Source organism: Poecilia formosa, unplaced genomic scaffold (genome assembly GCF_000485575.1).
Source record: "Poecilia formosa unplaced genomic scaffold, Poecilia_formosa-5.1.2 Scaffold5, whole genome shotgun sequence".
NCBI lineage: Eukaryota > Metazoa > Chordata > Actinopteri > Cyprinodontiformes > Poeciliidae > Poecilia > Poecilia formosa.
This window is the reverse complement of record NW_006799944.1, coordinates 3,184,166-3,211,511: the sequence shown is the minus strand read 5'-3', so window position 1 is coordinate 3,211,511 and position 27,346 is coordinate 3,184,166. Positions and strand designations below refer to the sequence as shown.

The window sequence follows — 27,346 nt, the reverse complement described above, 5'->3', positions numbered from 1 at the left end:
TAACTTGGTGCATGACAGGCCTGACAGCCCCTCCCCCTTGTCCTGTCACTCTAGAGTATTTTAGTTCAAGTTCCACTGCAGCATCCGGCAGAGCTGCGGTCTCGGTTTCACCTCCCACTTCCTTTTTTTGGCCCTGACGTGTTTCCGGCCCCTGAATTAGAAAAACTCTTTCCACACAAAGTTGTGATATCAGGGCCGTCTTCCTTCTCTTGTCGCCCGTGTTCGGAAACTATTAAGAAATCCCCAGTGAAGTTGAACTCTATCTCCCGAATCCTTTGCTCCCAACCACGAGACCAGAGATACGGGGCGACATCAAAAACCCTTCAGCTAGAGCAACACGGAGAGGAAATATCTCTTGAACTCGACGATAAGATAGAAGCTGGTGCAAGCTTTGAAGAATTTCTGCCGTTTAATGCACGGAAAGCAGGGAAACAATACAAATGAAGAAACAGTTTAGTTGGTATAATTGTACTGTTGTATTCTTCTTCTGATAGAAGTATTTCAGCATCCGTTAGTCCTCGAAGTTCTGGGTGAGAAACTGCAAGGCAGCCACTGGTTCCCCAAGGTTAAACCTTTTGACAAAGGCCTGGAAATCCCATTTACCTGGAGGTGCAGAAGACACAAAACACAGATTTTCATTAGCATTTAAGCAAAAGAATTGAGAGAAAAAAAAACTTAAGGTTTGCTTTCAGTCCAGCAAAACACTCCAGAAATGAGCTGTACTCCGAGTGCACTCTCTGGTGCATTACGAGAGCATTTCTTCTGACCACTTGGTCTGTGTTTAAGGGATCTGAGGCCTAACTGAGCAACACATGGCTCTGGGATGTGAGTCACTGAGAACAGCTCTGCTGAAAATAAAACATGTTGCTGTAATGATGGAGGTGGGAACGCAAGGACGTATTGGCAAGATGATATGATTCAATCGCCTGGACTGTTTTTTTTCTCTTCCCTCCCCTTTTAAACAAACACCAGACGGCCATCCGGCTGGTATGACAATATCACTTCTAAGATTTTGACAACCACTGATTCCCTGCAGTTTTCCCTCCCTTAACAAAAAAAAAAAAAAGAGGACAAATTCACAACTATGATTCCAAGAAGAAAACCCTGTGTGCTTTAAACTTGCAAACTTCAACAGATTCCACAAAGAAAGAGCGCGTGTCTGCATCTTCATATGTCTGCATGTGCATCAGACAATGCTTTGATGCTTTGTACTGTAATCCAGGGAATCGGGGACATTCTGGTATTTCCATGTGTGCGGTAATTAGACTAACAGCTGTTCAAGAATTGCCTTGGGAAGTTGAAAAAGCCAGCTTCTGAAATGGTCCAAATCCATAGAGAGAATGGACTCAAATAGGGTCAAATCTCAATATGTCTGGATTAAAAAACCCCAAACAAAAGTCATCTTTAACATTCTGCTTCATCTGATATATATATGGTGTCACTTTTTGGCCATCAGACAGCAGCATGCATTAGAAACGCACAATGATCAAGCATACAATTATAATCTCTGACAGGTGAAATGAGAGCCATTGATTATCTTTACTACCAAAATCTGTCAGTATTGAAGATTTTAGATGCTCTTCTACAAGTTCCTCCCAGTAGTTTGCTGGGCCTTATGGTTCATTCCTCCTGATGAGTCTGTTTGAATGCTGCCTTTCTCACACACAAGTGTGGTGGCTGCTATGGAAAACATTGACTTTGTTGTTGTTAAGCCAATTTGATTGAGGACATCATTTATTTGGAACATTAATTTTTAAGAAAGTTTGAAAGTTGGCCCAGGCTCAGAAATGTTACTGAAATATTTCCACAGGGTTTTCCTTTTTCATCACGTTACTTTTTGTGAAGTGCTCCAGTCCTTCCTGCATCAAAACACCTCCACTTCATGACTCAGCCACCCCCTACTTCACAGTTTGGATGATTACTTTTTCAGGCTTACAAACTTCCCCCTTTTTTTTCCTTCCAAATATAATAATCTTTATTTCTAGACACTAGTTTTTTAGTTCCATCAGACCACAGGCATGTCTCAAAAATTGTCCTATGTATTTGCTGACACTAATCTTGCTTTTTTAAATCTTGTTTTTAGAGAAATGGCTTCTTCCTCCTCGAGTGGCTTTATTGCTCATGTCTACACTGTATGTAGGTGCTCTCTTATCAATTCAATTCAATAATTTCAATTCAGCAAGTTGAAATTTTGTTACTCCTGGCTTAAGATGGTATAAATTCAGTCTGATTTGATGTCAAACTCTGAAGGGAAAAAGATTGTCTTTGTGTAGAGAAATCTCAGGTTTAAACTATATTAAATAGCAACTGTACAGTAAGTCCTCAAAGTTGATGAGTTAGAAGCAGAATGTTAGAACAATGATTTCAGCAAACTTGACAAGTGTGACTATGTTACTGGCTACACGACTGCATTAGAGCATTTTCAAAACTGCAGCTCTCCCTGCTGGAAAAGAGATTTGCAGACAGCTCACACAAAGACACACAATAAAAAAAAAATGAGTCCAATTTTGAGCAGGCTATGGCAAAAAAAAAAAAGAAAAGTCCAGAGCAGAAAAACTTATGGTTTTTGTTCTGTTAAGCAGATAGCAGCAGCAGGTACAAACAAAACAAATATCCAGGTTATGGACAAATGAGCAAACCAGGCAGTGATACAAAACATCCAACCAATCAATAAAACTTTTAAAAAGGGCCATCATCCGAGCTGAGATTTGAAACAAAAGTAAAGATATTGTTTTTATTGTTGTTGCAACAATATCTGAACAAAACAAAATTCAAGCATCCCAATCCATATCACCAGTGAGGGTCACCATCTGTGAGGGTCTAGGCAGGGACCCACCTTGCGCTTTCAAGGTGTTGATCTAAAGTCACATCAGAATACTGACCCAACCACAATGGACCCACGATGATGCTTTTCCCCATTTAGAAGGTTTAGAATGGCTGCATCATTCTCAAATTTAATGAAATGCATTTTTCCTTGGTGAGACAGTCACTGGTTTACAGAAGTGGGATGGGAGAACAACCTTGTTGTGATTCTGGTCTGCATTACTCAGAATATGTAAAAAGAGGTTCAAAGGAAGACCGGCTGTGAGTCATGGACTCACTAATGCAAGTGGCGAGCAAAGCAGATTTGTTGCTAGGTCTTATTGAAAAATAAGTTAATTCTGGTTCTGATGGAAAGGTGTCAGAATACACAATTCATTGTAGTTTGATGCTCCATAGCTCCAGGTTAGTAAGCATGCTCCTACTGACCCCTTGTTCTTCACTGAAGCAACATCTTTTAAAAAATATTAATATTGAACATGATTAAATTATACACAGTAGGCATGCAAAAGAAACATGGACATACAAAATAAAAATAAAATAAAAAACATTCGAGGGAAAGAAAGATGCAAAAGTTATTTTTCTATTTCCACATGAACCGTTGGCTTGAACTGATGGTGTAGATATGAAATAGCTGTAACAATGTCAGAGCGAGGCATCTGTCCTTTATTTTATTTGGTATTTATCTAGTGACTTCTATTGTTGTGTACTTTTACATCATGTTGATTGCTGGGTACATTATCTGAGGAACAAATTACACCCAGATGCACTATAGGTAGAAAAACCTTCTGCTGACATCTTGATGCCCAACACCGCAGCACACAGTCAGGAACCTTCTGGAGTCCATCCCTCCACAGGTCAGAAAAGAGTGTAATAACACACTGTTGGTCATAATGTTATGCCTGATTGGTGTAGCTCACCATTAACAAAGGCACAAATCAGAAGACTTAATTGATATTAGATATATTCTGCATGTTATCTTTTTAATGTAATCATTAATTGCTATAGAGAGCTTTGAAAAATAAGCAGAATTTGCATTGTGGAGCGATACCTAAACAATTTTTTTCCCAACCCGTCACACTTTTTTTTAGTTTCAAAACCTGACACTTCCATGTGGCTGTGAGTTCGGGTCAGGTTCTGAGCTCAGTTGGGGGAAACAGGATGAATAACAACTGGGAGATGAGCAGATGAGTACCTGGATCTCAGCAGGTCATCTCTGTGAATGAAGACTGCCAGCAGGGAGGCCACCAATAATCATGAGAGGGCAATGGAGTCAAGTGACCTGTCTGCATTAAAGGGCATGGCCCCAGCAGACCCTTATGGGTCTGTGCTTCAGTCTCAGATAATGCACCGCCTCTGCAGATCCCCAAACTCCTCGGCATGTCCATGACGAGGTCGCTCACCCCCACAGCTACTGCAGAAGGGGAGACAGCTCGGAGATGAACTTTACATAAAATACTGGGACATATCTGACATGTCATGTTGTAGATTTCGCTATTATGATAATGAAGCAAAAATACTTTTTCATCTGGGTTTTTGTTTTCTTGCCTTACAGCGGTGTTGAGCAACATTTTCTCTAAAAAGTACTGGAGTCAAAGTCAGGCAGCGATTGTAAGACTCTGCACACATAATCCTGTCTAAAGCTGTGCAATCATTGGGGCTCATTCCAAAACGAAGTAAATTCTCAGTACCCGCTGCTATCGCGCTGGTTGGTACCTTGCGAATGTCTAGACTTACAAGTGACCCTAAAATAGGCTGGTGCTTGTTTGTAGTGCAGAGACACGTTTCCGCCTCTCCCATCTGCATGCTCATGGAAAGGACAGATAGTGTGGGACCTGAGGGCGATGTTAACATCTTCCTGCCTCTCCTTTTGTTTCCACCTTGCATCTCTGCCTGGGTATGGCAGAAAGATCAGGACTGCTGCGAGGTGACAGAGAACTGCTACATTTAGTGGTGTGGGCGGTGTCCCTGTTAAACCTCTTACACTGTCTCAGATATACTCAAAATCCAGTAATCTTTTTTCTCGCAGTAAAGTCAAAGGAGCCATATCAGAGTAAGAGCCTGACTGAGGTTCTTCTTATGAAAATAGATGCAGGAATATTGCAGTGTTTATTTTCAGGATGAGGAACTTTGTTGCTGTCGGGATTCAGCCATAAGACAATATCTCTGGATGTGTAGAAAACCGCTGGAGAGGGATTAACCTGGGAAAACTCAACATGTCTGTTGATTTTAACTCTCAATGTGTTGCCAGTTTAATGCTGTAGATTATTAGATCTGCGAGGTGAACAAGTCTAATTTTCCAGGGAATACCCAAATCACCAAACTTAAAGTTGTTTTTACATTAAAAAAAACCTAAACATTGCGCTGGTCAATATGAACCAGCATAGGAACTCCAAAATTCAACTGTTGCATAAAACTAAGCGAATAAGGATGCATTTTCCATTATATCAAATTGCATTTAATACAGTACTTAGAACATTAGTACAATTAATGGCAACAGTACTCGTTTAAATAGTAAAAACTGAAATAAAGCTTTATTTTTTTAGTACACTTACGATTTTCCCAAGTTTCTCATTTTGAGATAATTCAATTAATGTACTAGCAAATTTGTTGCATGTGCACGATTTTGTATTGTAACTGTGTAGCTGTGATCTTGTAGTGGGCTTGCAAAAAAGACAAACCTAGTCAAATAAAGTTTGGTGGATTCTTAAGCAAACGTTAGGTTGTCTTCCCTGGGTTTCCTAACTACTGCAGGTTGTCTTTGAAAGCCTTTCCTCAACAGATCTTTTCACTGAAAGATGCCAATCAGGAAATTTAAATAGATCTGTGCACAACACTTGCAATTGTCAACAAGTGCATCTCACCAGAAATGGAACAAGGAACACAACGTTCCTCCAAAACTGATAGGAAACGCAGAGACGAGGCTGCCAGGAGGGCTATGGCAGCACTGAAAGAGCAGCAGGACTTCCTGGCAAAGACTGGCTGTTCATAACATTTGACAACAATCTCTAACATGCATTGTATGTCTGGGCTATGGGGCAAATTTTCAGAACCAAGTTGTCTTCGATGAGAAAAAAAAATCCACCAGAAATGCTTGAGCCCTGCTAGAGTGAAAAAGATCAATTCACTCTTTGCGACATGAGATAAACATTCTGTGCAGTTTTGATGACACCAAAGATGCAGCCTGAGCTACAACAAAGCAATTTCGATCGAAGGATATTCATGTGTTCTTCTAGTGATCCAATCAAATCCCAGCTCTAAATCCAACTGCAAATCTTAAAAATTTATATTCACGGACTCACACAGACATACTGAACAAACTACAGGACAATGTTCATGTAGAGAGACTGAATACAGATGTTTGCCACATTTGTCAAATTTTTATTAGCAAAAATAATACTAATAAAGGAACATGCAATATTTTCTTTTCACAACTGCACATTACTTGTTCAAATCCCAGGAAAAATAAAAATTAAATGACAAAGAATGCCTTCCAGGGTACCCTAAAAGCCAAAAAACTGTAATTTAAAAAAAGTTAAGTTTAACTTTAATACACTAGCAACCTATTTCCCCATGTTTTTAGTGTATGTGATTTAATCTTGTGTGCCATTTTCTCATTTGAAATACAAGTGAAAGTTCTGATCTGACCTCAAATGGTCAAATTTTATCAGGGATGCACACATTTGTGCAGATCAGCTATAGTGAAATTATGTCCTTGCTCTTAAATGCAAGTGTTAAAAAAAACAGATAAGGATTACTCTATATGCTTTCGATAAATGTTTCAGATCAAAGTTGTGAGTTGAAGGACTTAAAACCTTTAAACCAAACCTGTCAACTTCAAGATGTCAAGATGTCACTTTAAAGCAGCTGACTCCAGCCTAAAACTTGGGCCTGCTATAGCAACCAAATCCTGGCTCTCTTGACTCCTCGCAGCTCTGATTAATGGTAGAGGCTGTGGGTGGGTGGTAGACATGGATCTGCCCATTACCACACTACAACATTGCAAATGGCTTCAATTACTGCAGAGTGTGCTGAGCTGGCAGTACAGGCTCTGGGAAGCAAGATGAGCAACGTGTAGGATCCAGCAGCTAACTCCTCTCTGATCCATTCTTTTATACAACATGATCGTCACCCTTGTTTTTACAATCCATCAGAAATAAATGAAGTAAAAAGCGGCTGCGGGATTCAAAGCAATGTATTATTTATAAGTTTCTATTTTTTCCAAGCAAATAATCTCAAACAGTTTTTGAGACGGTAGATCTGCACATTTAGAGTGGCTGCTAAGGTCAGGAGATGGACGGCTGGATGTGTGAACAGTGTATGCGGAGTGTATCGTGTAAACTGAAACAACACTAGGCAGCCGCTCTCAAGGCCTCGGGTTTTCCCTCCCGGCATTGTAACACTGTTTCCCCCGACAAACTGACATGTCGGCACCAAACAGTAGCAGGACATAATAAGGGCTTGCCAAGTGCCTGACAAGTATCATGAGGGCCTAAGCGCCCACGCCTGCGCCCCCGTCTCCACCCCCCACCCTGGCACAGGGGCAGTCTCCAGTCAGGGACAGCCTTCCTGAGCCAGAGCAATGGGGATTCCCTAGGATAACGCCCCTGTGCCCAGTGCCAAGATTGCAGCCCCATGTAGATCCTTATGTAACAAACCAGCTGTCTCCATCAGTTCACTGACCCACATTCATAACCTTAACCCTGGAGGCAAAGCAGACTCCCACGGTTTCTCACAACAGCCCCTGCTCCACCTCTAATTGTTCAGTCCCCTCTGGCCAGTGCTTATTACTTAACTGATGGTCAGAGATGAAAAGAAGAGAGACGGCAAATCAGAAATAAAATTGAGTCAATGACTCCACTACTGGAAGTGGAAAACGATCATTAGGAGTCCTCCACCCACGACTAAATGCTCTCCTTCACAAATCACGTCAATTAATGTCATCGGTTATGAAGAATCCTCTGTGTGTCATACCACATGGAGGGAGGACAGATGCTAATAAGTGAACATACTTAACGGAGGAGGTGGGAGACATGGGATTCCCTCTGTTCTTCTCGTCTTGGTGTGCATACTGCGCACATGGTCGTGGAGGCTAATGACAATACAGCAGGTAAAATAATAGAAAGATGCATTCAAAACCAAATACAGGTGCATCTTGTTGGGATATAATTGAAAAGTTAATTTGTTTCAGCAGCTTTATTCTAAAAGTAAAACTTGGGTAGTTTATCAATTACACTCAAATGGACAAGTTTCAAAAGTTTATTTCTGTAAATTTGATCTAAGAAGAAACAATGTATGAGTTTGTAGGCTTTAGCTGGTATTTTTTTTTACCATCTGTACCATGATTTAAGACATCCATAGTCATCCCTGTACCAAAGTCTTCTGTAACATCTTGTCTTAATGGTTACTGCCCAGCCACACTCACTCCTGTCTCTACAAAGTGCTTCAAAAGGCTGGGGACGACACATCGGAAGCAAACCATCAACGTAGCTGAGGACTCACAATATTACGTATAGAGGTGGAACCGGTTCACACAGACTCCATCCTGGTCCACCATGCCCACTCCCACACAGAGAATAAGGACTCCTATGTTAGGCTGAACTTCGGTTCTGCATTTAACACCATTTTCCCACCAGAAACTGGTGTCCAAGTTGGCTAAACAAGAAGTACCCAATGCGTTAAGATTGACTTAACAAAAGCAATGCCACAGTAGTTATCCATTTTCTTGATATACGGTGCTTTTAAAGTAAACACTCCAGCTGCACTCCATATCTGGTGAAATTGCCACAAACCCTTAAATGAGCTTTGCACTTTTTCTTTCCACTCAGCTTTCCGGCAATATGTCTCTTATCCACACTTTGAACAACCAGCGTCTTTTTAAAATGCCGTCTTTGGCTTTCCAAAGCATAATAAAGACTCTTTTCTGGACAGTAAGCGGTCACCAATATGATTGTGTTATTTAGAAAAATCTTTCTTTCAAAAGTGTTGCATAGTAAAATTTTCTGGCAAATTACATTTTTGAATTTCACCAACACTATAATTAAATGATAAACCTATACAAGTTTCACATTTTGAATTGAATCATTAAAAATAATTTACCTTTTTAATGATCTGAGATGTGTGTGTAAAACATGAGTTACCTTTATTTCTCAACATCCAATCCCATCGCTCTCTTCATATGGACAGTTATTCTCTCAAGAACAAACCCTTCAAATGAAACATTTGATTATCCAAGAGTGAATTCCTTAATTAAATTTCCCTTGAATAGATTTTGCAGGAGAGAGGAAGTGCGACAACGGGAGTTAAACTCATCCAGTAGATTAAGGATGGGTGGATCCGCTAACTGCAATTGCTTCAAAATTGGGGTGGTGGGTAATTGGAGGATGGCGGGGTGTTCAGACTATTTGTATTTTTTCTTTTATGACAAACATTATATTTGAAACATTCTATTTTAACAATGTGATGAAGGTTTACCGGAAATTACCCAAATGTGACTTGGGTGTAGCACAAATACAAAAAAAAAAGTTCATCTGTTCTGACATTTCTTTTCCCAAAAACTTTAAACATCAAACACACCTCAGCCTAATGTGCTTGGACTGTTTGCTGACAAAGCTGTCAAAACTTCAAACAGCAGAGACTGGCAGCTCCACTTGTTCACCGGCACCACGCTTGAAAGTCTCCAACCGCCCTGATCTCCCCTCAAATCATCGACTGTGACCCGAGTAGAACAGACAGGGAGACACGCCTCCTGCGAGCTGCTGTGCTGTTCATCTGAGAGCTGCTTCGCACCTTCCCACTGACTTCAGACGGTGGAAAAGTTATTTTCGAACAAGAAAGAAAACAAAAGCTCTGCAGCACAAACAAGACTGACTTCTGAGAGACAAACAAAGATATGGTAATGATATCAACAATAATTAATGTTCAAATTGAACCGTACGTTCATGTGTACCGACACCGCTGAGTGGGGATTTCAGGTTTGCCAACACACGGCCAGGCGGACTCGTGCAGGTGTGCGTGGGAGCCGGTAATACTCGTCTTGACCTGGTGGGCATTAGCACAGCCGCAGACTCGCTCACTAACCTCATTAACATTTTCTTTGTCGGGGTTCATGCACTCGAACAAAAACTGCCCACCAAAAATAACTCCAAGTGATGCAATAAAACCTTACAGTTGTGAGAACAGACAAAACAAGTCCACTGATGTGTCTGATCCACAACGTTTCTTTCATCAAGGGAAAGAGAGATTTGTTGTGGTTACCATGAGAGAAAATGAGTTTGAATGTCTTGCTGTAATCTTCAGCAACAAAACGTTAGAATTTACAGTCATTGTAGATAACATTTCTGCGATCTAAAGATGCAGAGTGATTACCTCGGGAAGACTCCTTTTCAGTGAGTGATATCTTTGTGTGAGGAGGCTGCTCAAATAACATAAACTGGTAACGGTGGAAACCAGTCTTCTGCGGCGGCGTCGGTGGATTGTAATCTGCAAAACAAAGAACCAGAATCAGGAGAGCTGGCAATGCTGAGCTGCTGTATCGACTATAAGTCATTAAAAACCCTGGCATGGATTGCCTTTTTTTTTAGATGGCATTACACTAATAGCAGCTGTATATTCATAAAACTCTGACCCTGAATTGTATGCAATTTTCTCGTACTCGTGTTTTGGCTAATGGCCATGTAAATATTCTCATATACATGTGAGTGCATTTAAGAGATGTTGCTTGATTAATCTATTTTAAAACACAAAATAATAAGTTGAATCTAAATCTACTTTAAGGAATGGTTAAAAAAAAGCAGCAGCAAATAGCTTAAGCATATGTATTTAAAAATCATAACAGTTTATGATTGTCAAACTTCCTGTTACTACAAATAAAATCACCAACCATTTCATCATTCAAAAATAATGTAGAAGCATTAAAAAAAAGACATGATTCCCGTATCTTGTGCAATTATTTAATTTAAATAATTAGGATGTAATGAATGCTACATATACAGAGACAGTTGTAGGAATGCTACAGCTGCAGCTCAAAAATATACTTCATTTATTTTTCTGATTTAGTTAAAAAAGCTTTAAACTGATAAAAGAAATAAAACAATAAAACACATTGATATATTTTTCAAACAGAAAGGGAGTGGTAAGCTAATTATTTTGTTCTTTGTTATGTGAGCACATTTTCTCTGTCCTTTTTTTGTTGTTTTTAAAAACCAGTTTTAAATAAATCAAATCAAGTGTTTTTTTTTATTTTACAATTAAACCCCCAACTATGCTTACTAAAAAAAAAAAAAATAAATGGAAAACAATTTTACTTCAGACATGTTAACCCTACAGAAAGTTATTTTCCATGTTCTGTTCAGAATATGCCCTCAGTGGAACACCAGCAGATGCCATGGCTCGCCAAATTATCACTCACTGTGGAAATGTCACACTGGACATCAAGCAACATGGATGAACTTTGTGAATGTCCCTCAAACTCCTGAAAGAATTTCACTTCATAATTGTTTCAAGGCATTGGCTACCTGTGTTATTTTTGTCCATTTTTTTCTTGGCTTTTATTTGATTTTTGTTCTTCTTGGAATTATTATTGAATTATATTTTTTGTTAGGGTTATTGTACACAACTTTGATAAGCTATGTTTTTTTTAAAACATGTACAAATAGTCTTGAACTGATTTCCACTAAACCTTTTTTCTTCCACTTAACTTTCCACTTATATCGTTAGATATAGAATTCGGTGAATAGCCAGCTTCTTTCTTGCGGGTCATCATTCGGGCAGAGGTTGTCAATGATTGTCAAGTCAGCAGTCTTCCCCATTATTGTGTAGACCAGAAATTGAACTAGAATCTCATTTAGGGTTTTTATGAACTGTAACCCACAAAATTCATTAATAGAAGCTTTAGATAATCCGTTTCCTTTACTTGAATAACTGAAATGGATTCATTTTTCCAGTCTTACCACCAAGAGTCATTCCATGCATTTTTCCTTCCGCCAGCGAGTAGCCCTGGTAAAGCAAGCACATCGTCAGTCAGGCAAATCACAAACAAAAAGTGTTCCTACAAACTAACACTAAATGATGTTAAATGTTGTTTGAAATATAAAAATTATTTACTCAAAGCTTTTCTGCAGAATAGCATCACAATTTGTTTGGTTAATTTAAGTCAAACACACAAGAGATGTTGTTAAATCAATGTCTAAAAATTAAGGAACAAACTGCAGACAAAAGACAGTTCCCAAGCACATTAAACCAGTGAGAGGATTTCCAATTTCCCATATTATTAATTGTATATTAATCTCCTGTTGCCTAGAAACAGACATCTTATTACCATATCAGAAACTCAGGTAAATTTCATAAGCCTTTAGATATTTTTATATATTTTTTTTTTTTACTATGCATTTGCCATGTTGAACTCCCTTTTTCTCAGGAAACACACAGAGAGTAAGGCCATTCACACAGCAAAAATTACACACAGACACGTTTGTTTAATAAACTTGGGTATTTACTACATGATGGCTGCATCCTTGAGTGGGAGGAAAATGACTAAATATGTTGTCTGTGAAATGGCCCCAAACCCACTTGAAGCAAGAATGGAAGTCCCCATCACAAACGAGGAGTGTGTGGTCTGAGCACCTATTAGTGTCCTCGTTCCTCTGCACACAGGCGCCCCCTACAGGGGAATCAAGGTGGTGTGTTACTAGACAGCAATCTGGGACAAAAGATGGACTATAAAGGAATGTTTCCCTCGTTTTTCTTCCATTTAAATTGACATTTCGGTTTACTTGATGACTTCAAATCAAATTGAACATAGTTTATATGAGAACAGAAATATTATTTAGCTTCTCTTAAAGTAGATGGACTAAACAAACTAATATTACAGTATGTCCACTTAATCATTTTGGTAATGGAGCAACCACGTTTATAATTTTTTTTAGGATTAATGATTGTACATATTTGTAAAGATAAATACATACACAAATTGAAACATTTCTCATGGAAAATTTATATTTCATAAATTTTTATTTTATGATTTCTAATCACATTTTGTACAGAAGACAAAAATATGATTTTGGCAGATATGAAGACATCATGACACATGCAGAAACCTTGTATTAAGAAATGTACAGTTGTAATTCAGTTTCTTCCAAATCTATTGGCCTTATAACTTTGATCAACATCAGCACAGCTCAAATCAGCCTGCAAGTGTTACTGAGGATTTCATCAGTACTCCAGCATGTGCCCCTCATTGTGTTCCATCTTATCTATAATCCCATAACGGCTGTTGAGGATGTTTCACAGAAAGTATTAAGTGTTTACTCCGACTGATACAATTCAGAAGATTAGCTTCAGCTGTGAGTATCTTCATCCACAGATCAGTGCGAAAAAAATAGCTTTATTTAGAAACAGCAAGAGTCCTGCAGCCTGCAGGATCCAAACCCATTGCCATAGCAACAGGTAGTCAACATTTTCCCACATCTTAATGCTCAGCTCTCGTTCGTTTTCCCTGGCACCCCTTGGCCTTTTAATTTCAGTAAAGAACACGGAGTTTAAATAACAGCAAATGAATACAACATCGAATTTCTGCCAATTAATAGAAGACAAGTCTATAGCAGGCAGCAGAAATGCATCTTTACTTATTCTGATAACCATAAGACTTCAAAATAAATTGCAGAAAATGTTGCATTTGATTTATGTTTAGCCAAGCTTGATTTCAGAGTGACGGACTCTGTAAGACATTATGATTTCATGGGTGATGGTCTCTGGGGTCTTCGCTGTGGGGTGTAATATTCCCAGAGTCTAAAAATCTACTGATTTGTTATTCATATTTAAAACAAATGTCATTTTTCATTCATGACTCAGGTATATGGATATAATGTGTGTGCATAAATTTTAGGCTCAAAATATATCAATGAAGGGCAAGGCCATTAATTAAAATTCATACTTAAAAATGATTACCCAAGTTATCAGTCATGCAGACTATTACACTTTAAATGTGTTGTGTTCTTTGTCTTAAATGAGTTATTTAAATACAACTGATTTCATACATGTTAAAAAAATAAAGAGGCAAAACAAACAACTGGGGTCTAAAATAACCCAGGTCACCAGGCAGAAAAGATAAATACAGATTTTTACACGTCAATAATAAAGAAAAACTGGCTGAGACATTCTCACTCCATCTTCTCTTCACCGTCTGATTACTTCATGTTAAAAAACCCAGACACACCCAGACATAAATGGGGTGGGAAGAATTTTCCTCTAAAATGAACAACAGAGAGGTTTTTTGCCAGTGGGAGGAAGTTGAAGATAATCTTTTAAAGTGATCTTTATGGGTCTATTGTGTAAAAAACAAAAAAACAAACCTAAAACTAAGCAAGCAATTATGGAAAACAGAAGAAGACCACCGGCTCAACACCAAGCCTGGAACTCATCATGCTCTGCAGTTCCTGAGACTAATAGTTTTGTTTTGGCACCCAAACAAATCTGCTATGATGTGCAAACCATGTTTTCCCAGGACAACATCTGATTTAACAAATAAGCTGAATGACTGAACATCCCTTCAGCAATCGGTGAGAAAACGGTTTCATTTCATATGTAACAAAAACAAAGTAAGCAAAGTCTTTTCATTTTCAAATCCTGCACATTTTTTTTTTTTGCACCTACATCTATTTCCAAACTCACTCCTGCCAGGCTGTTGAATTGATCCTGTTTGAGATTCAAGAATATCTATTGCTGGACTTGTACCAAAAGCAAAACGCCATCCTGGAATATCTCAAAAGGGCTGAAAACAAAAGTTGTGAAGCAGTGTGTCTCGGGCCTTGGACACCGTAGGGCAGGTTTCAGGTCTTACATTCACATTCATTGTTTTACACACAGCAGTCTGCTGCCAAAGTATATTTTGGCAGCAAAATATACTGCCAAAATATGCTTTACATTGGGCTATACCAGTAAATTGTTCAAACACTGGGACTTGAGTGAATAAATGAAGATATGGCAAACATATGACACAAATATGTTTGAGAACAGTTGGCACACAGCAGAGGCCAACTGGTATCGTAGTTGTCTTGCAATTCAAAGTTGTAGAAATGATTTCAGTTTCTTCCAGTCACGTTGATGTGCCCCTGGTTGCCCATTGATTTGTGTATTGGTGTATAAACATATGCATTTATGAATGTAAATGGGTGAAGGTGCATGTAGTGCAAAGCATTTGAGTGGTCAGTAGGACTGGAAAGGAGCTATATAAATCCAGAACATTTACACGGATTTAATCATGTTTTATATGTAGAGCAAACTCACCTATTCATGATTTGTTTTGCACAGCATATCTAAAATATTTAAAGAAGATGTAGCTTGAGAAGCTGAAATACCCAGCAATGCTAATTGACACACTACTGAATGGTCTTTGGAAAGCTGCCAATCCAAGAGTGTCGTTTGTTTTGTTTTTTTTTTTGTTTTTTTTTCTTAGTGCTGATTGGTTATGCTCCCAGGAGCAGAGATAAGGAAGTTGATGCTCGCTTCTGCAATACTGCCAAAACAGTATCCAAAGTCTGCATTAACGCATATTACAGTATGTGCTACAGCTTTTAAAATGGAGGGAGTCTTTTGTATTTCATGATCTCAGCTATTCGCAGTCGATTGTGGTCTCTAACCCCTGAAGATACCAAGGCTCCACTGTACCAGGATGAAGGGTACAAAAATACAGGGGTTGAGAACATTACATTTACAAAAATGTTACAGTCCAGTTTTATTTGTTATGATCTCAACATTAAAATTCAATCAGTTTTACACACTCCAAGTGCGCCCAAGTGTTTAAAAGCCACATTAATCAAAATGCAGGCTGGGCTGTTGTGACTTGCAGCAGACCTCAAGATTTTGTATCCACTGAGCTGACTGCAAACAGAGTCTACTTAGTGTAGCAAGAGAATAAATAATGCTATAATTGGGTTGTTTCTGCAACGATTAATAGCACTTGCTGCTGATTCTCTGGCACTGGCATGTACATTCGGTATATGTGGCATTTTGCCACTGATTTTAAACGTGATCAGAGGGGATTAAGCTTAAACTGTAAGTTTGCATCGACACTGGAAAAACTGGGATCTAGTTGCTCTATTTTCACCATTGAAAAAGCGGCTATGCTGGGCTCAGCACACTACAACAGGAAGCATGTTCATTTGGAAATTGCCTTCGAGATGACAAAGCTCTTGCAAGCTGTTGTACATCTGACCCAGACCTCTGAGCCGCTTGAGATGAGCAATCATGGAAAACAGTACCATAGAGTCAAATATGAAAGAGAGCATTACAAAAAAAAAAAAAAAAAAAAAAAGAGATTGGATCTATGCTTTGTGGGTTATTCTAAAGATTTTCTTTTCCCAAAAGATCCATTTTTCTTAGTCTATATTCTGTTTAGTGTAGGTGCAGCCTGTTCAGATCCCACTGTTGTGTCTCCAGCTGTGGTGTTGCACACATTTCATCCTGCCTCTGTTGCTCATTGCGGCAAAGCTTGCTTTTATGTCTTACTGACCGTTTCACACTCTGACTTGAACAAAGGTACAAGATCTCAAACAACCTACACAATATGAGCAATGAATAATGCCGAAAGTCTAGAAAAAGCTACATGGCTGGCAAGCCTTTTTTTTGTGGGTCACATAACATCCCGACACTGTATTCATGAGCAGTTTCAGGACCAATACATCAGATATAATGAGTAAGATTTCTAGGAACATAATTTATGACAGGCATAAATTATGAGGCACGCACAGCTATAGTCTTTGGGTGGCTAGCAAGATAATGTCTCTTCCTGTATGAAAATAAACTAAATACGTTACATGACTTGGTAAAAAGCCTCAATCTGAGGCCGGAGGATGAGTGGTGTGTTTGTATAATGTGTCAACATAACTTCCGTTAGGAATCCTCCGACACGAGCCAGTAGGTAGGAGTCCACGAAGAGGCGGTGGGTGGGTGCAGGGGTGCGATTTCAGCAGGAATACCCACTTGCCCAAGAACCCTTCTCTTTCTTTGTGTGGGTGCGTGCTTCCCTTTGTCAGCAAGAGTTACTCATGCACCTCCTTGAATATCCACCACTTCTCCCTCCCTTGCTTAGCCTGTAAACCCACACCTACGACAATCAGCACCCACGTTCTTCTAATGCAGTTCTCAGAGCATCATTCTCCCTTTTACTTGCAGTCAGGCTAACAGACGGGGAGAGAGAGCATGACAGATGGTGTTCACAGCTCTATTTCTGAGGCTGGACTTGTACTGCCACAGCCACCCCCCACCACCACCCCCCTCGCCTATTCCGCTCAAGCCAAGTGCTTATGACTACCTCCTCTTCTTCCTCGCTGTAATCAGCCCATTCATTTGCAGGGTTATTGTGAATTAAGAGTCTGTGTACTGAGAAGAAACCTCGGGGCATGAGGGTTAAACACTGATGACAGAAATCGTGGGACTTTTTAATGATAAAATGACAAAGTGAAGTTTTATTATCATACATTTACAAACATGCTAGTCGAAACTGCCTAAAGATATTCACAACTTCAACTGAAAATGTGTGATTGAATGTCATTTCTCTGTCATGCAACAACCGAGTGCACTCGCATGACTCTAGTCTCATCTCTTCAGCTTCTCATTGTGATATCAGCACACATCCATATGTTTAACAGTATTTCAGAGGTGTTCAATGATATCATTGTGGTTCTGCTTAAATTCAAGCCCACAGACAGAATGCTAAAGAAAACTACCCACTTATGAGAATCGTCACCAGGTTCACAATTTCTTAAGTATAGCTCACCCACTGATGTAGAGTTACAGAAGGGTATAATATTATGACAGGTTTTATTAGAGCTGGTAGCAACTAAAGGAGTTTCAAAGTCAACAGCTAGTATATACCTGCAAAGAGCATGTACGATGTTCCTGACAGCTTCTCAGACGTGTCTGGGTGTTATGGGTTGCAGTCCCGGAAACGTCAATAATTGTTGGCTATTACACTCCTTGTGCCATAAATTGATGGATTGCATGCAAATAATTGTGACTAGTGAAAGTGTTCATACTCCTTGAACTTTCTGTCTCATCTTGTCACAACTTTAATGTTTGCCACAGGGACTTTTGTGAAAGCCGAACATAATGATGTCGGAGTAGGATTTTCAGTTTATATACAATTTTTATTTGTTTTAATTGTTTTTATTTTTAATGTACCGTTTGTTTTATGGGACCACAGATGGAAATGATCATTTTGCTAAATCCACTATATTTAAGACAACACTGTACATTCATGAATGTGCACTGTGACACTTAAATTAAAATCAATCAATCTGTAAAGTACTCTGCTGGGCTCCACTTTATTCGGGCTGCTTTGCAAGCGTTTCCACTACTGTTTTTTTTTCGGCATCTGGCTGGTAAACATGGTAGGGCTGTTTAGGTACTAGATGGTAAATAACTACTGCCATCTTCCAAATTAATAAATACTGTTCTTCCTGCCACATCGACAGCATCCGCAGCATTTTCAATCTCAGAATAATCCCAACTAGGCTAAAAAACAGCAACATGCACAGCTCTCTCTTCTTCTGTTGTCTCAAAAAATGACGACTCATGTTGCACAGTTATGAAGCGCAACACATACTGCAAGATGTGTGGAGGTGTGGTTCAAAGCCTCCACCTCCAGAGGCGTCCCCCTAGCTGCATGCGTTACAGGGTTCGTGGAGACAACTTCCAAGAAGAGTGGAGCAAGGCTGGGTGGAGCGGTGCAGCCAAAGTAGAGCCAGCGGAAAGGGGCATTAGAGAACATTAGTTACAAACCCGTTGTCCCTTCATTGGTTCCTTTTGAATCATAATGAATTTCAAAATCCCAATGTTGGCCTATAAATGCTTAAGTAGTTTTGTTCCTCTTTACCTTCCTAATTTACTTCAGCCTAGTCCTCCTTCACAGGCCTTTAGGTCAGCCAGGTGCTTTTAGTTGACTTGTCAGTATGTGAAAATCACATATTTTATGTGAAACATTTTATATTTAATTGTCATTCTGTATAAATCAGTTTTCACTTTGACATTACAGTTTTTTGGGGGGTAAATTCTTTTGTCAAAAAAAGCCAAGTTTTGTTGATCATGATTGATTTTTAAAGGCAATAAAAATGTAAAACATCCAAGGAGGCAAATGCTTTTTATAGGCACTGTATGTTATCTAGACATGGCATTGATGCATAGCTGACAGCTTATTGAAGTTGAACAATATGTGAGCAGACGGCACTAGACCATTTCTTAATCTTAGTCAGTTTGCACAATCTTTATGGAGCCTGTTCAGGTACACGTTTGTGTAAAAATGAGAATAAAAATAAGGTAAAAGTTTGGACTCTGGGAATGCTTTTTACAAGTTTATGGTGTGTTTATGGGAAATGTAGAGCAAGTAACGTGTGATGCCAGATACTAGCACTAAAGGCAAAGGTTGTTTTGATGCCTCTGCTCTAATGCACCTAAGTGTTCCAACAGGTTGAGGTCAAGCCTTTGCGCTTCCTAATTATTACTTAGATTTGCTGATTATTGATATATCTGCATTCTATGTCTATGAATTCATTTTGAATAGTACATCGCTCCTAGATTTTTCTCACAAGCTTCATCCATTTTTAAACCCCTGAAAAGGCTCAAAAGGATCTACCCATCTGAGTAGGATAGCGAACTCAGTGGGAGATCAGCGGGACGCGGTAAAATGGTCTGAACAGGAGGGAGAGAAAAATCGGTGGGGGAAGTCACCCTTGATTTGCTTCAATGGATCAACAAATTAACCCACTTAACAATAGCCTGCTGGACTAATGGGTTCACAACAGAAACTCATTTGGCTTTGGTAATGAACCCAAGTTGGAAACATAAACAGTCCAGTTATTAACTCTACAGTCATCACTGAAATCACTTGACACACCAAACCCACAATCCTTTGGTCGTGCTAATTAGCAGGAAGGGACACCATCACTGGAATCACTCACTTAAGAAAGTAGCTACCAGGCTCATTATCTCATCCATATATTCAGACTAATTTACATACATGCAACACCCCTTAAAGACTGAGCTGGTTTGGCCATCTCATTCTCAGAGAGCAGATTGGACCCAACGGGGCAGAGAAACGGCCAAAGTGAGAGCAACCTACTGAGCTAATTTTCATCTAACTTCGGTGCTGGTCCTTTTAGAGTGTGTGTGCGTGTGTGTGTAAGGGAGTATGGGTGCTGATGAGTCTGTACTTTAGTACTGTTGAGGGAAGCCCAAGCCTGAGTTCCCAAGGTAACAGTCTGTTTGAGAGGGGGCTGGCTGACTCATTTGAAGGGAATCCTGGAACCTGAACAAGGCTGCCCACTCGCCCCACCCCCAGCTTCATCAGCACAACAAGCAAACAAGGCGCTGACATGTCCCCAAATAGGGCTTCCCACTAACGGGGGTGGCAGTGGAAAATCCCTGCCTGAGTACGTCGTCGTTACAACACACACACGCACACATCTTTACCATGGCTACAGAGGTTTCTGCCTGCAAGACGAGAAATCCACAGAGATTGAAAATAAGATGGTGTGTACAAACACATGCTAGATTTTGATTAACACATACAGGGATGGCAGAGATGTGAGGGGGCAGGAGAGGAAGTTTAAGCTTATTAAACTGTCGTGACAATTAAAATAATATGAGGTGTGAACACTGACACAAAGTAAATGAGCATCAATATCTTGTGGGTGTGTGCATGACGTAGAGGGAGGAGAGAGGGAGAGGAGGACGTGGAAGGAGTAGGTGGACAAGAGAACGAACTCTTTGCCTACTCAATTAATCTAATTATTAAGAAATTAAAGAGAATCAACAGGCGTGTAATTGAGCACTTAAGTGTTTCAAGGTGAGTCTGTTCCCTTGACTTTGAAAGGATGGTAGTGTTGCTGAATCCTTTTGTGAAAGATCCTGACTTTTGGAACTAACTAACGAACCGCTGTATATTTGTTTAATACAGTGGCTCACAAAAGTAGTCAAACCTTTTTTTATAACTTTGTCACATTTTGTCATGTTACAACCACAGACTTCAATGACTGCGTTCAAGATTTAATGTGAAAAAAAACAAACAAAAAAAAAAACACAAAGTGGCAACTAATGGTGACGTAAAATAGGATGATACATGGGTTTTGACTTTTTTTTTTTTTTAAGAAAAATCTACAAAGTGTGGCGTACATGTGCTTGTGGCAAAGTTTACGTGGTGTTCTGGCCACTTTTCAGTAAGGCCAGATTTGTGGAATACACAACTTGCATTTCTGTCAACAGAATCATACAAGTAGTTCATCATGGGCCTCTTTGCCTGGGTGATGCTCTGTTTGCTTGCCTTGTAAGTTCAGGTGGTCACCTATGTCTTGACAAGGCTTGCAGTAGTGAAATACTCTCTTTATTGTGATGATGATTTGAAAAGTGCTTAGTGGGATGTTAAGTGCTTGAGATTTTTGTTTTAATTAAGTCTACTTCATGCTCCTAACTCCGTGGGAACTACTTAGGATTACGCTTTTCTATTCCAACATGACTGCACACCATTACACAAAGCAAAATAGCTCTAATGCAAATTAACACTAAGTCAGCCCTTCTCTTCCAGCATCAGTGTCTGGCCACACAAATGGCCTTCTGAAAACTGTCCTTAAATGCACTCCTAAACAATGTGGATATCTTCTAAAAAAAAGAGTCCAATCTGCTAAATCTGTATACCAATATCACACACAACCCTTTGGATTAAGTTTGAGATATCACTCAACTGAGATGCAATTACTCGCGTGTGGAGACAATTGAGAAAATACTTTTGGCAGTATGATGTAGATGTACGTTTATCATCCAAAACGAAAGCAACGTTTCCTAAAAATAACAAAATACTCAGTTTGGTCTTTTAAACAAAAACTGCACACATACAGGCACCAACCCTGCTGTTAAGTGTAGCTATTCGATTTGCTCCAGTCCAGTTACATCTGCTGATAACTCTATAGTGCATTCAGTGTCTTTAGTCATTAACAACTGAGAGCCGGTACAAAGGGATTTAAGAGGTAGAATTACTGTTTTGAATCGTTGGATGTTTAATTCTTCTATTATAATTGAGGCAGCAGGGAGACAAAGGTTATAGTAACTGCTGGAAACCTGTCCCACTTCACAGAAAGGTTAATGAACCTTACAAGTCCTATGGGAGATGGAGTATGCTGTTAATTTGACAAACGTGGGAAATAAATGCTTTTATGCTTTTATTGACGGTGACCAATAGCGGCCTTTGCTGGAATGAAAGGTTTTAGTCTTTTAGGTGCTTTGCTATGAGGCAAAACAATAACGTGGAATGCATTTGTTGGAAGAAACTAAGTACATAATTGTTTGAATAGCAATTTCAGGCCAAAAAGCATCTTCATTATTAATTCCTACTTTTACGGAACATATACTGTGCAGCAATGCACAGTAACTTGATTTGTGTTATGAAACGTATGCTTTCGTTCTGAATACATTTGCAGGAATGTTGGCTGCTTTAGAAAGCGTTACTTTAAAATCTACATATTTTAGCGTCCCAATTTATGCGCCATTGGTCTGGATTTCATTTTAACAGGTCACAAAATGCATTAAGTACTATCAGCTGGAGTGAATAACATGCGACTCCGTCAGCAGTTTCCACATTTACAAACTGAGCTAAGCGAAACATGGCTGTGGTGCATTCAGTCAAGGTGTCAGGGACTTGACCACCCATATATGCATTGTGCAAAACGACAGAAGCAAAAATCTGGGCTCAGAAACTTTCATGAAGCCGACTGTTTACAACAGTGTCTTTTATTAACTCCTCCAAATTTCTAGGAAACAAACCTTTAATCATTTTATGAATGCATCCACAGATGAGGTAATCATTCAGCTATTGCAGCTTTAATATGCAATAGTTGATTATTTTTACAAACTGTGCATAAATGCTGCACCAGGAAAACAAGAAATTAATAAAAAAATACAGGTGTCCTTTATGTTAAATAAGCTTTTCAGGTATGCAATTAATGCATTTCCTCACTGTTTATTCTGAACAGAGCAGTACATATTTTCTCTGGAACAAAAAAAGTGTGAGTACATAACCCTGATCTTGGCAACCTTTCACCGACTTTCTGTCTATACCAAAGATTAAATATTTGTAGAGTAAATTGTTTAGAGCAAAAAAAAGCCTGTAGTAAAATCCCTTCTAATAGTACTTTATAGTTACATTAACGACGCTGCAAAATATTTTTTATATTTAAAAATTCTATCAAAATGTAAATTCTTTTTACCACATTCATGCAGCTGTTTTTTTAAGTTATGTTCCAGATTTTCCATTTCATTTAGATTTTGAGACTTTGACTGGGCCACTAAGATAAGAATAAGCTGTGATCCACTGTAGCCGTAGCTGCACGTTTAGCGTCTTCTAGCTGGAAGGTGAAACTCCATCCCAGTTTCCAGTCTTTTGCAGCGTCTAACAGGTTTGCTCTCAGGATCGCTCTGTATTTAGCTCCATCCATCTTCCCATCAGCAGTGACCAGCTTCCCTGTTCCTCCTAGTTTGCAGCTATGGATACTATTTCTATTTTTAATGGCAGATTCAAAAGACTTCAGAAAAATACTCCATGATATATAGTGGATAGAGTAAATACATTATTGCCCCAACAGGGACATTTTGCTCAGTGAATGAACAGATTTGATTTGATTTTTTTTTTTAATATCGTGATCCTCCCTTAAGTTTTCTATAACATTATTCATGACCTATCTGATTTGGTAATAAGTCTTCATAAAGCTGTTTGTTCAGCAAACCTCCGAGGCCTTCTCAGAACAGCTGGGTTTATACTGAGATTACATTTCACACATATTGAGTAACGTCTAATGGGAGTTACAATGTGTGCACAATCATTAGCCAAGTAAGTATTTTGACCATTTCGTCATTTTAAAATCCCTTTACCTGTGACTTCATAATTACGCACTAGTTTCTATCGGTCCATTACATAACATCCCAATAAAACACATTTGAGTATTTTGTGTAAATGTGAAAAAGTCCAAGAGATATAAAAATTTCTGCTAGGTACTGTAATAGCAAACCTTTAATTGGCTGTGGCTCAGGGAGAAACGAGTCCTGCCAGGCAGCAGGTCTAGCAGGAAGAAGCTCCGATGTATTCTGCTGTATTTGGAAATTAATCTCTGTGCGCGTGAGCCAGAGAAGGTCTGGGAACATAATACACGTCACCTGAAATGTCTCAACAGATTTGATCCTCCTTGTAAAATAAAATAAATTTTTGGTTGAATTTTGGCTCCTGAGATTTATAAATGTTATTAGCAACAACAACAAAAAAGATAGTTTGACCTCAATTTTATGCACCTGAAACCAGCAGATCAGAAACACCACAGCTGATGTTGATAAAAAAGTGTTATGATAAAAGAGATGTGTGTTTAGTAGGAGTAGAAAGCTAATAAATTCAAGTTTGTTTTTTTAAACAATCTTCACATTTTTAAGAGGGCCGATTAAATTACTGACCAGGAATATTAGTGGTAATCCGTGTAGTTCTTCAAGGACATTGACGTAACTCTCTGTTCTTGCAGGGAAAAGAAGTCACACTCAGACTGCTCTGGCATTACAGTGCACAGACCAAAAACATATCTTCATGTAACCAGAGTTGGTCTTGTTCTGGATGATAACCCCTTAAAGACAACGCGGCTCCCTGCATCTCACCCTCACTTTCTCCCAGCTACACGGTCGGGTGCTGCTTCCCGTGCCCGTGTGTGCACCGTGCTTGCCACAGGAACACACAACAATCCGCGCTCCACAATCCCTCTTAACCTCTGACCTCAGCTTATTGTTACCTGTGAGCAGCGCTGTGGCAAAACATGTTGTACAAGTACTGCACAGCCCTGCAAGCTGTTTGTGTTCTGCAAGTATGGAGGGCAGGGGAGGAGGGAACGAAGAGAGGGAGCTATTTAATCCCCCCCAAAGGAACTCCCCTCTCAACCCGTATCGTGAACTCGCAGGCAAATCACGTTGCTGGAAGGCACACCACACACACACACACTACTGTCTTTTTAATTTCATCAGCTGAAAGAAATCTATACAGCGCTTTGGAATCTGACTGAGCCGCGGAGAGGAGTGAACTATACGGCACCCTGGAATGTAAACAGGTTTCTCACCAAGTGTAGCATAAAAATACAGCATTGCAACAAACCTCTCGGCTATGATGATGGTCAATAGCAAGGATCAGAGGTCCTTTTTTTTTTTGGTTGTTAGTCCGAGAGCATATCAATAAGCACAAGTTGAACAAATCCGGAGAATTATTTAGACAAAATGTTCCGATCTTACTTAAATTATGAAAGCCTAACATGGATGAGATGGTTTCTTTATGGTGAAAGGGGATTTTTATTTATTTAATTTATTTATTTTTTGTCATTTCAAACTGTTCCAAGGAATAATAGGAACTTTATCACCAAATCCCTTGCAGATACGGATTGTAATGTGCAAAGAATTGCAACATCTATTGTTCAGTGTGAACAATGCTACACACTTGTAGCATTCAAAGAAATGGGCACATTATTTAATAATACCAACACTAAGCCAAGCATTGTTGTTTGATTTGTATCCATATCAAAAACCTTGGTACTCTTACAGCAATGCACACAGAACCAAATTACATTAGCAGATAAATGCAGCAATTGTTCCCAAAGTGAGTGTTTTTTATTTCATTATACACAATCTGAGCCGTTTAGGCACTTTCTAAAACACGCAACTCAGCCTCAGCTGCATTTTTGCACTTGCTCTACTTTAGTAATAGTTTTAGAATCCAGTCATAATCTGCACTCGAAGTTAGACAGGCCACCATAATATCTGCCAACTTTGCATTCATGGCTGTCACACTTAATTAGCATGCCAAAATACAGGAAAAATATGTTGGCTTCAGGAGGTCTTTTGTCAACTCTTTGTTTTGTGTACAATTAACTGGCAAGATTTGCTGTATACTTAAGTAAGGGCTATTTTAGGTGAGCATAATTGTTAGTGAGTTGTTTTTATCAGCATGACTCAATCCCCTTCGCCGCACCGTATCAGGAGACACCCCGAAGAGGAAGCGTATTCCAAAGCCACAGCCCCGGCAGCCCCCCACTAGCCCTGACATTTGTTCATTTACCCGCCCCTTTCTACCCCATTCCAGTTCCTGTGCCCACACCTTCCAGCACATCACTCAAAGTTGACCACTTTACAGGAGGAACAGGTAGGCTAACTCCATCAACATCCCCCTCCTTTCCCCTTCCAGCCCACTGCCCCCTCCACCTGTACCCTCCAAACGCACAAAAAAATTTGCACACGGGGCCGACTGCCAAAGATCCTGTTTTCCTGACTGAAGTGGAGGGGAGGGGGGTATGACAAAGACGACAGCTTGTGTGGGGGAACATTGTCTGCGGCTGCGACTAGAAATCTTTTCAGGAAAAACAGGATTTTATACACAATGGCCGTGGGTGTGAAGAAAGGGGGCACATATTAAAAGAAGTGCCTTTATGTGTACAGAGCAAGCGGTTTTTTAAACTGCTCTTTACATGGATAAGGTCCAACGTGCTTTCCCCCCCCCTACTAGGCTTTAGTGTGACAGACTGGATCAGAGAGGGCTTTCCAGGTTGTCCTTGTTTTCTTGGAATGCGAGTTATTCTGTATATCCGGGCTAGAAATAAATGACGCACAGTAAACCAAATCTTTAAATGCAATATCTATGCTTTTTCTTAAGAAAAAAAGTCTTAAAATCAAGCAGGAGCATCAACAGGAATATAGGTTCCTCGAGCACACCACCAGGCTTTATGTAAAAACTGTAATTTATGTGTGATTGTTTCTTTGCCAGAACCCTGATCAGCATTCCCTATTTTAATTGTAAACCACAGCAGCTCATGTTCTCTGTGCAGTGAAACCTCTTCAATCATCTCACCACAGCAGCCAAAGCGGGGAGGTCAGTTTTTACCGAGATGGCAAAAGGCTTGGGAGGTTATCCGCTACTGTACAGCGCAGTGTGTGTGTGTGTGTGTAAATGTGTGTGTATGTACTTGCGTTTGTAGTATATGGACGGGGGATGGAGCTGACAACTGAGCGGAGGATTCTTATGTAATTCTCCCTTTAGGTGGCAGAGAACAGTGAGAGCAGCAGCCCACACTGAAGAAGAACCTGTTTGTTAATAAGCGGCGATAGCGCGATAATATTAGAAGAGGTTTGTCCACGGAGTTGATAGGGGGTCAGGGTAGGGGCCCAGATGTCGGAAAGTAAGAAGAAGTGCCAGAAAGCCCTGAGCTGTCATCTCAAAAATGAAAGAAAAACAAAACTTGGATGCAAGTGCATTCAAACAGACAGATGTGTACAACAAAAAAAAAAAAGGCCGGAGCTAACAAGCATAAGCACATGAACAGCTGTGAGGTAAATCTGATGAGGTTTAGTGAAGAATGACTTCCCAAAGCTGAACTCCATGTAGCACCACCTCTGACATTTATCTGGCTGCAGTTGACAGGATGAGCACATGCTCCAAATGTTAAGCACCTCCAGCTGCGCTTTAGTGTTA

General features: G+C 39.6%; 1 protein-coding gene across 1 annotated transcript in view; it reads right to left on the bottom strand.

The window, feature by feature from the left end:
• Positions 1-385: 385 nt before the first annotated feature.
• Positions 386-27,346, bottom strand: part of LOC103147131 (phosphatidylethanolamine-binding protein 4-like) — a 40,159-nt gene continuing 13,198 nt past the window's right edge. The window contains exons 3-5 of the mRNA XM_007565333.2: positions 11,772-11,817; positions 10,189-10,302; positions 386-603 (exon numbers count right to left, since the gene is read on the bottom strand). Of these exons, the coding sequence (XP_007565395.1) occupies positions 512-603; positions 10,189-10,302; positions 11,772-11,817 (252 nt within the window). The 3' untranslated portion in view covers positions 386-511. The remainder of the gene's footprint in view (positions 604-10,188; positions 10,303-11,771; positions 11,818-27,346) is intronic.